This window comes from Thalassophryne amazonica, chromosome 8 (assembly GCF_902500255.1).
Source record: "Thalassophryne amazonica chromosome 8, fThaAma1.1, whole genome shotgun sequence".
NCBI classification, from domain to species: Eukaryota; Metazoa; Chordata; class Actinopteri; order Batrachoidiformes; family Batrachoididae; genus Thalassophryne; species Thalassophryne amazonica.
In genome coordinates this window covers 53,853,395-53,867,134 of record NC_047110.1, presented here as the reverse complement: position 1 = coordinate 53,867,134, position 13,740 = coordinate 53,853,395, and the positions used below count along the sequence as shown (strand labels likewise).

Here is a 13,740-nt window from a genome sequence, read left to right as displayed (position 1 = left end):
TAAATAAATAAATAAAAATAAAAATAAAAATCGAGCCTTGAAGGTCTCATGTTTGATACATTTTAAACAACCTGACATAGGTGACCAGGGGCTTCATGTACAAAGACTGAAACATGGCGTATGCTAAAACCCAGAAACTGTCGTACACAGAAAAATATCTACATTGTATCAAAGCGTGTGTATGCAAGGATCCAAGCACGTTCCCTTTGTACATCCCAGTCAACGTGGAATTGATTGCACATGCATATGCACCAAGCTCCTCCCTTTCCATGCCCCTATATAAATATGCAAATTCATGTAAATAGGCCCTGGGAGTTCGGATTCCCCAGTCCATCAGATCAGTCAACATGAACACAGATATGAATTTATACTGTGTGTATGCTACAGATGGAAATAAAGTGGAGACATGCAGGAGTAGTTTATTTGGTACCCTTGCATACAGAATAAACATGAAACAGGAAAAATGTTTGTGGGACCAGCTACCAAAGACTTGAGTGATTTTAAGTAAATGGAGTGGAATATATTTAAATGCCCTTTCCCCCAGTTCATTGTGGAATTAAGAAGGAATAAAAAATAACATCCCATACTTTTTGTTGTATTTCTGTAGATATGAAGGAAAGAGTCAAATAACAGCCTTTTAAATAAATATATATTAATGGGTAAGCCTATGGGTGGACAGGGTAGACCAAACTACCTGGTCCTGTAATGGAAAAACAAACAAACAAAGCATGTTCCCTTCACTCCCTTTCTATTCCAGGAACTGTATGTACTGTGGGTTGCACAGAGCACAGATGATACTGGAAGTCATGTAGAGCAGTGTAATTCATACTTATTTTAGGCTGTGTTTTCTTTGAGGGCCGACACTTTTACTCTTAATAGGCTTTTCCACCTTTGAGACGTTAATGCACACACGGAAATGTGGGTCCTCCTTAAAATGTGTTGAGTGCTGTTGATTTCTTGCTGCCATCTAGCACCATGTTCATCATTATGACCCAGGAGGACCCACGAAGTGGTGTAACAGTTTTGAAAGTATTCAAAAAGTTAGCATCATTGTTTTTCATGCTGTAATAATGAATTAGTACATCATGACCACATAGATCTTTTTAACAGTAGCATGTCTGCTTCTGTTATCATTTTTAGAGGTTTTTTTTTATAAAAAAAAATACAGGTGTGACCGTACATGTGATCATATGGCACAAAAAAAGAGCAATCCGAGATTTCTAATGTTCGCCTATCTGGATCTGGATCACCTCCAAAATTCAGTGGAGTCTTCCATGCCCTAACATCTATCTGTAGTGCAAAGGTGAGAATCCGTCAAGTAGTTTTGATGTAATCCTTCAAAGCCTATATAAAGTGAAATCTTGGTCCAGAATCTGGATCTAGATCACCTTCAAAATTCAGTGGAGTCTTCCATGGCCTAATGTCTATCTGTGGTGAAAATTAGGTGAGAATCCTTGAAGTAGTCTTTTTTTTTTTTTACTAAATCCTTCAACGCTTATATAAAGTGAAATCTTGATCCAGAATCTTGATCCGGATGACCTCCAAAATTTAATGGAGTCTTCAATGGCTTAAATCTACCAGTGGTGCACATTAGGTGAGAATAAGTTTTTTTTTAACTTAATCTTTCAAAGCTTAAATAAAGTGAAATCTTGAACCAGAGTCTGGATCCGGATCACCACCAAAATTTAATGGAATCTTTCATGGCCTAATATCTATTTGTGGTGAAAATGTCATCAAAATCCATGTGGTAGTCTTGGCGTAATCCTGCTAACAGACAAACAAATAAATAAATAAACACCAATGATTTTATTATGTCCTTGGTGGACATAATAAAGTAAATTAATTCTGAACAGAAATAATTTCTCTTTGTTCATTCATTAAATTCAAGATCTGTAACAAAGTTCACAAAATAATACCCCACACTCTGCCATACTAGTTATTTATATGTCTTATACATCAGTAGTTGTAAATGATCTATGATGATATCCTTGAGTTAGCAAACTGCTCACCTCTGTATGTGTAACTTACAAATACATCCAAAACATAACAGCAACAACAACAAAAGTCCATCTGTCTCCAGATGAAGATTTTGGAACAGACTGAACATCCCCCTTCCACTAAAAGGTTCACAGTGTCTGGATCATGTGATGCATTAATTGGATGGAAAATTGCAATTATCTGCCCTTGATGATGTCAGACTGAAATTCATTTATTTTGTGTACATCTTCCATTCTGTGGCTTTCACTGAGATTGACCAAACAGAGTTGTGCTCATAAGATTCACAGACAGACAGACAGATGGGTGGACAGTGTGACTCAAGATACCCCCCAAATTTTATTTGTTGGGGTATAAAACGCAACAATATAATGCTCTCACAGACTGTCACATCCAAATGGTACACTGAAAAAATGCTACTTTGGATCAACTTAAAAAAATTGATGTAATTTGTTACAGCTAATTTTTTTAGTTTCTCACAATGTATATTTGGGATTTTGTAAAGTGATTCCAGCAGATTTAAACTGGAAACCACAATTTTCCATTAGACCAATGTAAATAAGTACTTTGAATGAAGTGCACTGTGTTTCACTTTTTTCAGTGTAAATCTGTGAGTCTTTTATTTCTGTTGACTGCATGCATTCTACGCACCATGTCTTCTGAGGCAGAGACAGAGTGATGCGTCTCCAGTTCTTGAACTCAGACGGGTGGTACACACTCGGCGCTGTGAACTCTGAGCAGCTGGGCATGCCAGGCAGACAGGCCTAGGGAGCACAAGTCAAATGTTTCACTGTGATACACGACATAAAGGGAATCATCCCTCGATGCTGATGGCTCTGATTTGACAAAAACAAGTAATTATATTTGGTAACATTTTTCAAACAAGGCTGCACAACAGCATCTTCTCCCTGAGGTTATATCAGCCTTACAGCCATATTCTGAAAGGATGCTGCAGGATTATAGTGTTTGTGACCTTGAAAAAGGAACACAAGGAAAGATTAGGAGCACAGGGCATTTAGTGACTTCCATCCTCCATTTACCAGATGATTGCATTTTCATGCACAGCAGAGAATTAGAAAAAAAAAAAAAATTCACTGATGGAGGATTCATTACACCCTATTCAATTACAACGGCAATAAAAGTCTTGCCAAATACTTTGGCACTTTATGAATATTTATAAGCCAGTTATGATCACAGAAATCCTTGTTGAATCACAGAAGATAATCTGCTTGCTGATTCAAGTATTACCACAAATTTGCAAATAGAAGGATGATAAAAAAAAGTAATTATGATAATTTATCATTTGAAACAAACTGCCACATTTAAAAACGCTCATTATTTAGACATTAGGGAGACAGTAATGGATAAATCAATATTCATGATCATGCTGGGGGGGGGGGGGGGGGGGGTGTTGTTGTTTCTTTTTCTGTCTTTATCATGACTTCCAGAAGTTGTCCCTGAGTCATAAACAAAGGAGTATGTGGTGCAAAAGGTGGAACGGTAGGACTTTATCACTTAATGTGTGGCCAAAGAAACTGGATTTGACATCTTTACCTCTTTCACTAAGTGCCAGGTCAGGCCGTGATTGGTGGAGAACTCCAGTCGGACTTGTGTGTCAATGTGGGGGGAGGGCTCACGGCCACAGCCCATGACTAGAGAGAACTGCAAAGTGTAGGAGGCTCCAATCTGCATCGACTGGGTCTCCACGTAACGAATACTGGAACCAGGGCTCGGCTCACCAGAGAAGCTACACAGCAAAGTGAGGGAACACAACACGCCATGTGTCAGACACTTAAACCGGCCAAACAGTCAGAAAGGCGTTTTGAATAGTGACAACTGATAAAAAGAAGCGACCTGTGCATTTTAAAGAAAACCAAGAATTCACAGTCGTGTTGTGAGTAATTTGTAACGTGACATTCAGTTCTCTTCATGTTTGCTTGCATTGGTGGATAAATTAGGAGATATTTTTGGAAGCATGTCTTTTGCGTGCTGATTCTATATTTGAATTTTATTTTGGCAAATTTCAGTGGTGGCGGTACAGCTGGTGGAAGCACGTCCGCGAGGTGATGAGTGTGCTTTGGCTAAAGACGGTCACTGACAACACAGTAAGTTGCTCTGTGTCACTTACAAACAGGACGCATGTTTATCACACTACTACTGTGCAGTACACTCACTGCATTCAATGTGGAAACAAGATTTATTTTAAAAATATCTGATATTTTCAGTTCCTCACTTGGTACACAGATGCTGTATGTGTCATTTGTCACTAAAACTAATGTATTTTTTATGGGGCCTGGGTAGATGGATGGATGGATAAAAAAATGTTATAATCAATACTCTGTCCAGGAAAGTGTTCCTTAGAGGGGCTCAAATTCAAACTCATCTGAAACACAGTCATTTGTGATGTCCAACACATTGCTGAAGTCCAGACTTATTGTGATGAAGATGTGGGATATCATGGACACAAAAGTCAGTATTCTGTTTAGTAAAGTGGGTGGTCCTTAGAGGGTCTGAAAGTGAAACTTGTCTGAGATACTCTCATACATTGTGATGTCAAGTTCAAATCTGGAGAAAATCTGATGAATTTTGTTGAAATTATGATGGTCACAAAAAAGTGTGACTGATGCCCAAATGCACTGACAGCATGCACGTCACCCTTCTGGCCTTACGGCTGGTGGGGGATTAAAAAAAAACAAAATTTGAAAAACCATTTTGATGGATCAGCCCTATAAAACGTAGTTTATGTTGTCTTGATAGGGTGAGAAAGGTGTGTGGTAATGCCAGTGTCTGGGCAGGAGGCCAAAGGTCCAAATCTCATGAGTCCTGGTTCTCCCAGGTGTTGTGAACTGATAAAATAATGACAGAAAAGCACATGCAGTTCATGGGCACAGAAAGTTGTACATCTAAATAAAATGCAGCCTTTGTTCCTGTTACACCTGCTTTTCTTGCTGTGATGCAACAAAGGCATCTCGCATATGACTCGTGAACATCCAGTAATTTACTTCGGGTGACCTAATCTGAAAAATCACCAGTACTGTGGGAGTTCAAGCAAAACATTTGCCTGTATGTTAGGGCCCGGTCACACGGCACACGGCGATAGCTGAACCAAGGATAAAAAGTCAAAAAGTCACAAATCATTCAGAAAAGGTGGACAAAAGATCCTGCACCTTTCCCATCACAGAGAAGCCTGTTAATCAAGAGCACAAACCGAAACCAAAACTAATGAAGGAAAAACAAAGCAAATGTCGACTCCAGTGCTTTAAATAAAATAATAATAATAAAAAAAAATTCATGATGAGGTGACCGACAGCGGGTATGAGACCGAACGCAGCCAGCCCTGTCCTCATGTCCTCATGTCTGCACACGCAGGCCAGCCACAAACGGTTGGAACATGTGGAAATAGTTAAAGCAGTTGATAAAACGTTCTTACCGCTATTGTTTCTGTATGAAAACATTGTTTTTTATCCCACACATGGCTATACAAGGATGTATGTTACGTTCAGCTCATCTGAGCTTTAGTTATTGATCTGTTCAGATATCGACAATGTTTGTGCGTGATGTTGGATTTGAGCGGTTGGATGATGCTGGACGACAGTCAAACGCAAAGCTGACATTACGGAAACTATGCAAACGATAAGGAACCATCAAGACAGACAGCAAAACAGAATAGGGACAAATTGAGGTTGTCGTCGGGATTCGCTCACATTTTTCAATAGTTTGAAAATTCCGACGATGTGCCAGGCACAGGAACGAAGCTGGACGACGGTTAAACGATGTCTCTAAAAGTCAGTGTAATTACAGATGTCTTGTTTCGTTTGGTCTTCGTTGTCCTTCTTTAGTGTCGTGTGACTGGGGCTTTTTTTTGGCATTTTCATTATTCAAAATTCTGAATCTTGATGAGAGAAGCACATAAAAGTGTCATCAATCACATGGAACAAACAGTTCATTCAGTCTCATACCTCAGAGTCCAATCATGCTGGCAGTAGGGCTGAACATGCCCGAGGTAGAAACCGAGACTCTGGGTGACGTCCAGCACATTGCTGAAGTCCAGACTTATTGTGTTGAAGAGCACAGATGTCATGCTGATTTCATCCAGTGCCCACACATCGTGGCCCCGGCCTGAATGGTATGGCTGCCACCACCGGAACTGCACGCCAAATTTACGAGCACCGGAGGGCAGTTCCACCGACACAATCCTGTTTGGAGCAAAATAATGGTTAAAACACTTTATCAGGCAGCACATACAGCACAAAAATGCAGCAGCACAGTATCTGTAATGCCATGTGGTCCAGCTGGAATGAATCACACAGGCTCACTGCACCATAACTGAGTATCTGAAGACCACGTAATCATGTTCTGTTGATTTATTCTCACAAACACACTGATTCGTTCAAAGTAACCTCCACCTGAAGTTATACATGTATTTCAGACACCGCCATTAAGATACCTGTGCATTGTGTGACACTGGGTTCCACAAACTGATGTAAACAAACATAAAAAGCTGTCATATAGTACAAACCATACAATAACCTTCCAGTGGTATGGAGGTACTGCTTTATTGTGAATAATTTTATTGTATTACATCTGTAGTTTAGTTTTACATGTTATGTCATCGGTCACTAGAATCTTGTTTCTAACAAAATTTTGAGGCTCACCTGTCTTAACACTGGTTATTGTTGGAGTCAATCTGACCAAATACAAAGAAGAATAGAAGTGAGTCCAATTTCAGCCCTGAGGGCCATTGGTGCCAGTGCTTATCCCTGGATAACGTGAAGCCGATGAGAGTCTACAACTCCCCATGGACGGGAAGACAGTTCATCACAGGTTACTTCATCAGCCAAGGCTGGTGGTACCCATTGTCAGCTGGGTGAACTGGGACCATGCAAATTCACTGTCTTGTCCAAAGACCACAATCAAATTGAGGTCTACATACTGGTGGTCCAACTCATGTCCCACTGAGCTACCTGCTCTACAAAGATTTGACCTCAGATCTAAAGTGATCTGATGTGATTGCTTTCATGCTTCACTGGTGAAATTATTTTTTTCCCACTTCTCATGATCCTTTAAAATGCAACACAATAAAACATTTGTTTTATTTGAGCAATTTGAACAAGAGGTGTTAACATGACAAAAAGTTTGGAAATGAGCCAAAACTGACCGTAGATCTCCTATGTGAACATGGACATAAATACGTAAATGTCTATAAATACACTAAATATGTGGTCTGACAGTGGATAGGGATATTTTTTAAAACATTTACGTTTAAGAACTTTTTAATATTTCATGGAAACCATTTGGAAAAATTTTGAAAATACAAAAAGTATCATGTAAACAGATAAGATTTTGCTACTGTGCCTTACGTTACAACACAGCAGTGACTTTCGCGATGTGGCTGCCAACTACACATCCGTTTAGTAACAATTTCACTCACTCACTCATCTTATGCCACTTACTCCAGTTAAGGGTCATGGGTAGGGTGCTGTAGCTTATCCCAGCAGTCATAGGGCGTGAGGCGGGGTACACCCTGGACAGGACGGCAGTCTGTCACAGCTAATAATTTCACTTCAATTTCAATTAGCGCCAAATCACACCAACGCTGCCTCAAGGCTCTTCACACGGGTAAGGTCTAATCTTCCCAACCCCCCTGAGCAAGCACACAGGTGACAGTGGTAAGCAAAAACTCCCTCTGCTGTTACTGGGGAAGAAACCTCAAGCAGACCAGACTCAGGGGGTGACCCACTGCTTGGGGCCACTCTAACAGTTACATGGTTTTTACAAAAGATGGGGAAAAATAACAGAAGAAACAGAAAATAAACAGAAGAGCAACAAAAAAACAGCCCATTATTGAGATAAAAATGGTCCATCTTGGTGCTTAGTCTCTGTTTACAGGTCTTGAATAGGTAGGACATGCTGAGGCCAGTCCAGGGCCAGTGTCCATTAAAGTGCTCACAATAAGCAGCATTTCACCTCCACCTCTATATCTAACTATGGTTTTGTATATCTGAACCGTGACACACTGTCCTCCCAGCTGGTCTTCAGAGGTGTGATGAGACCTTCGAGGCTCAGCCTGCACTGTTTAACTCCATTCCAGCTGCCTTCATTATTGCACTAAGGAAGTCCCAGTGGTTTACACTTTCCATATGCTATTATAAGCACTCAGTGTGTGTTAATAGAGCCATGGTGTCTCTGAAGAATTACAGAATCATCACCAAGCACACTTGCATGCTTACAAGTTCATGTACAGTCAACATCAGAGGTACCTCGGCTCGTGGAAGCCTTGGTAAGCGTAGTGCTGGAGCAAAGTCCAGGTGATACTGTTGTCTGAGGAGTAATGCAGCACCACGCCTTCCCCTGGCTGGTTAGGAGCAGGACATGAGCTGAGGGTGCTGCGACTGCCCAGCCGCAGAGTGAACTGTAGGTACCTACAGAGAGTGAACGTGAGAATCAAACAGGAAATTAGAGCAAAAAGGGACAAGGGGGTGGAGGAGGAGGTTTGGACATAGGGCCAGTTGCCAAACAAAGTGTTGCAGATGATTACACGGACAGAAAAAAAAGAGGATGGCGTTGAAAGAGAGAAAAGGTCAAATTGATAAATGAGAAGACCCAAAAGTAAGATGACCAAGAGTGAGCACGAGGAAGAGCGATGAGGTGAGACGAGGGAAGGAGGGCAGATAAACAGACACTTATGCAGAACAGAGAGGTGAGAGGGAGGTGGCAGGATGATGAATGAGATGATTAAATAAATGAGGACAAAATTAGATGAGGAAAGGTGAAGGCACAGAAAAGGTAATACTTTTAGAAGATTTGTACCAATTTATTTATATTTACTATGTAACCCTCATATAACATTTTTGTCTACATATATGCTCATGTATGGTTTGGCAGATACGTTTTTGTGTGTGTGTGTGTGTTTGTTTTTTTTTTGTCAGTACTAACTTGATTATAATTTGCATCCATGTCTCATATGCTGCCGTTCTCTCATATCTCACTCTGTCCTTGGCCGAGCTGCAGTTTCATTAGTGCTGCAGTTTCCTCTTTCAGGCAGCTGTTCACTCAATCAGCCAGGAAACTGGGATTAAATACGGCCATCATGTGGCACACTGAGAGCCACAACAGGCATAATCAATCTAACACAGATGCCATATCTAACTTCATCATTTCTCCTCTCATCTGCGGTCCTGCCGATGGTCACAATCCCTCTCCCACCGTGGGACCAGGGAGGACGATGAAAAGCTGATTTGACGAAGAAACACGAAATGGATGAAGAGTATTAAAGTGTAATTTGAGAAATGTTTGCGTGTGTGTTTGATCCACTAGCCCTCTGAGAAATGCAGTTTGGCCAATTTCCACCAAATTTGCTGTGTGTACATAGATTGCCTCAGAATTGGCCTTAAATGATGTGTTTTGGCAAAGGTCATTGGGGTCAAAGATCAAAATTGTGATTTATTTTCACATGCTCAAGTGTCCACCAAACTTCGCACACATATGTAGGTGGGTTCTTGATTTACTACCATACCCACGGTTTAATACAACAAATCTTTATATACTGTAGGTGTACTGCTTGGTGATACAGTGTGTTTGTAAATTAATATCGCATGTTTCTTTTTGTGAACTGTTGCCAGATCTTTCAACAACAGATGGCTTTAAGCCCTTTTTATAAACAACCATTTGTCTTATAAGCACTGAAGTTTGACATTCTGCATTAAAAACATTAAAAACATAAAAAAAAACTATGTAAAGTATTTCCACCCAAGTAAAATGTGTGAACCTAGCCAGAGACAATTTTGCTGAGTGACCTAAGTGTACATTTGTTGGGTCAACATGATGATTCTGCACTACTGTTGCCAATTACAATGGTTCAGGCCAACTAGATTTGAAAAAGTAAATGTAGATCTAAATGTAAATTTGTTGGGTCAACTTGATGAATTTGCATTACTGTTACTCAGTTACCATGGTTTAGGCCAAGTCACTTCTAGCTTCTCCCTTGTTTGTACTCGGGGTCGCCACAGAAAATCTGAGGTGGAGCTGCATTTTGAATTGACACAGGTTTTACACCAGATGCCCTTCCTGACGCAACTCTACATTACTTGGAGAAATGCGGCAAGGGTGGGTTTTGAACCAGGAACGTTTCGTACTGAAACCAAGTGCACTAATCACTTGTCCACCACCCCTGCCCTGTAAGTAGTTACAACTACTTAATAGTACAGTTACATGTCAGCTTAACTTTGCTGTGCTGGATCAGAACAATTTATGCAGACCCACCTTGGATTTGCTGTGGCGACCCTGAGCGCAAACAAGTGAGCAGCGAAAGGGACTGTTTTTGGTTACATTTACCCTTGACAAATGTAGCTGGCCTGACCCATAGTAATTAAGTAACAGTAACGCAAATTCATCATGTTGACCCAACAAATTTACATTTAGGTCACTCAGAAAAATAGTTTCTGGCTACATTAACACATTTTACTTGGGTGGAAATACTTTACATAATTTTATAATGTTCACTGAGCAAGTTACATTTTAAGTTGTTGCATGTTATGTACATGATTTGAATGTGTTCACTCATAAAACTTGATTTTATATCATAGTATGTTAGACGTATGCTCATATAACATAAAAACCAAGAACACTCATGTTGGTTTTTTGAGTGTGTTCTGGATCACATTACCTGGCCTGGGAACTGTCTAGCGGAGCAGTGACCAAGTGTCTCCTGTTGTCCCTGTTGAAGACCAAGGCTTTGCCGCTGGCCAGCACGCCACACCCAAAGCTAACTTCAGCGCCCCGAAGTGAGGAGAAGCTGTGGTAGGAGGAGAGGCGTGGACTGGAAAAACCCTCAGACAGGAAAGCTGGGAAGGTCTGGGAGGCCAGCTCACAGGCTGGACCACTGAAACCTGGGTCACATCTGGAATACACACAATACATAGTGTTGCTACATGTTTTTATCTGTTAAGTGATGTTTAACATCTTGGTTGTGTTGTATTTATTCGTGATGTTTGATGTTTTTATATGTGTCATACTGATTTGTGATCAGGGACTGCAGATGTAAATTAGCCTAAGGCTAACTCTGGTGCAATACATTAAATGGTAACATTTATGTTTTAATTGCACAAGGTCCCTTTCAAATAAACTGAAATTGAATTGAATTTTCCTGCAATTTCACAAATTGTCCAACAGCAGATTTTTCATTCCCAACACATTCCCAGAAAAGTATTTTACTACTTGATGCCACCATATGCTGAAACACAAAATATTCAACTGTCATTCTTTACAGACAGTTTAGCTCTTGAATGGAGAAATTTTGATGGACTGTTCCTGAAATAAAGCAAGAGGCTATTTCATCGAGGTCAAACTTCAAAACAGGGAATTGGTTCAAACAGAAACTTGGAGCCCTCAGTTAAGTGAAGATCAAAATCTACTCTAGTAGCAAAGGAACATTCAACAGCTGTGTCAAACACAGCTGTTGAATTTGAATGTGACAATGTGTGTCACCAGTGCCGGATGCTAGACCAAAACTAAAAGGTTAAAAGAAGCATTAAGAAGCATTTGTCATCATTCTCAGTTAAAAAAAAAAATAAAATAAAAAAAAAAATAAAATATATATATATATATATACTGGTCACAGATCAGCCTCTGGTGCTCAACTCAGAATTTTTGGTTTTGTTCTCTTCTCTTCTGTGCATGTGCACAATCAACAAAGACAATGCACATGTGTTCATGAAAACTGTCTTTAATACTGTTGCAAAAAACATCATAAAGCTATGCCAACATGTTGAGGACATTTTCCTGTGGTAGATTTATGATAATCCACGTCAGTGATAAAATAATTAAATGAGTTTCAGTGAATCTTTATACTTTGCGATGTTTCTTATTAAGCTGCTAGAAGACTTTTATTGTGAAATACACGTGCAGCAAGTGAGCATGCACTTAAATCACATTACAGCAGATCAGAGAGGACAGAAGTTATAAACAAAATAAATAAAAGTGATCCATATTCAACATGAAAGACACCGATTTGGCTTGTCCACTCTACTCTGTATAAAAAACAGATAAACTCTGAGGTATGTTGGAGGAAAAATGGATCAGGGTCACCTCAGCCTGTAATGTGAATGCAGCTCCTTTACATTATTCTGCATGGGATTGTTACTGTAAGGCTGGACAAAGGCAGAATAATGTAGTTTAATAAAAAGGCAGTCCTTACTTGCAGCCTGTGCGTGAACAATGTCCTCTCCCAGAACAGAAACGGAGACAGGCAGGACCAATGTAAACTGAAACACACATATCAGGAGAATAAATTCACTTTTACAGAAAAATTTAGCTACATACAGTCATAGTGTTTAAAAAAAAGTGATGATTAAAAAAAAGTGCTTAAAAAAGTTTGTTCACAGTACATTTGCTACTCTAACTCCTGAAAAAACAAAATATCATCAAACCATTGTCTATGGCCCACATGTTTCCCACTCCAGTGCCTGACTGTCTCCAGCGGAAGCGTGTGCTGTCTGTCAGTGCAGCGTTGGGCAGAGGGATGGAGATTCTGGTCCACCTGAAGAAACACAATACAACATGTCAGGACAAAAACATGATTTCACAGATATAGGGCCCTATCTTCCCTCCAGCACAAAGCAGCACTGCAAATGTCATTGCTAATGTCCAAAAGACACGACTGTGATTTTCAAGCCTTGCTTGCTTGTGAAAGTGCATTTGCACTCATCTTTGTGCCCATAGGCGCAGTGGTGGTGCATGCTATTTATGTAGTGCAATATTCGGATACGACTTAGACAGGTGAGTTCACAGCCAATGAACATTCAGGGAAGCATTATGTTGGATGACTGCTGCGCCTTCATTTGTTTGATCCATTTTCTACCTAGAAAACCTCGGCCGTCTGTGCTATCAAAACAACAACACGTCAGGTTCCAGCAAACCCAGTTCTTAAAGGTAATGACAGGCACAACTCTATAACCCCTTTGCACTCTGAGCGTTACTTTATGCTCACATTACATACCGTTTAAGTAGAAAAAAAAAACAGAGATGGAAATGCCCTAAATGCATTTGCGCTGTGCACTTTGGAGTATTCGCTGTCGATCATGAAGCTTGGACCCATACACAAAATAAATTGACACATATACGTCAGAAGTCTTTCATACCCGCTGTAGTTGTCGGAGGAGTAGATGGTGCTGTGAGGGAGGTGGGGTCCGACACATAACTCTGGCAGACACTCAGTGTGGAGCAGGGACCAGGAACGACCGTGATTGGTGGAAAACTCCAAACTGACGCTAATGAAAACGAACATCTCAGCATGCAACATATTTTGATTTACACATCAAAACAATTGAAGAGAGATGATGATAAGAAAAAATAGACATGACTTTTAAAGCTCTGAGAAAATGTAACATTACACGTTTTTTTGTAAACCCCCCCCCCCCCCCCCCAAAAAAAAATCCTGCCGTTATTGTGTAAAGGGACTTATTGGAAATTATTGTATTTCATACCTGTTGGCAGGCTGGTACGAGCCACAGCCGAGGTTGATGGAGAACTGAGCAACATGTGTGTGGGTGCCAGGCAACACTGGCAGCAGCTGCATGAAGTCCACAGCCCACATGTGGCGGTTGGCACCGCCGTGTGACCGCTGCTCCAGACAGAACTGAGTGACTGGCGCTTGAAGCTCAGTGGGCAGTGCCACGGACACCACCGCAGGAGTCTGTGAGAGGAAGGAGTGATAAGGAAAACAGGATGAAAAGATCAACCCAGCAA

At 40.5% G+C, this 13,740-nt stretch overlaps 1 protein-coding gene across 1 annotated transcript in view; it reads right to left on the bottom strand.

Moving 5' to 3' along the window:
* Positions 1 to 13,740, bottom strand: part of reln (reelin) — a 360,124-nt gene that overhangs the window by 70,484 nt on the left and 275,900 nt on the right. Inside the window, 9 exon segments of the mRNA XM_034176269.1 lie at positions 2,647 to 2,759; positions 3,550 to 3,742; positions 5,955 to 6,191; positions 8,256 to 8,417; positions 10,661 to 10,894; positions 12,191 to 12,257; positions 12,423 to 12,532; positions 13,134 to 13,262; positions 13,479 to 13,687. Coding sequence (XP_034032160.1) covers positions 2,647 to 2,759; positions 3,550 to 3,742; positions 5,955 to 6,191; positions 8,256 to 8,417; positions 10,661 to 10,894; positions 12,191 to 12,257; positions 12,423 to 12,532; positions 13,134 to 13,262; positions 13,479 to 13,687 — 1,454 coding nt within the window.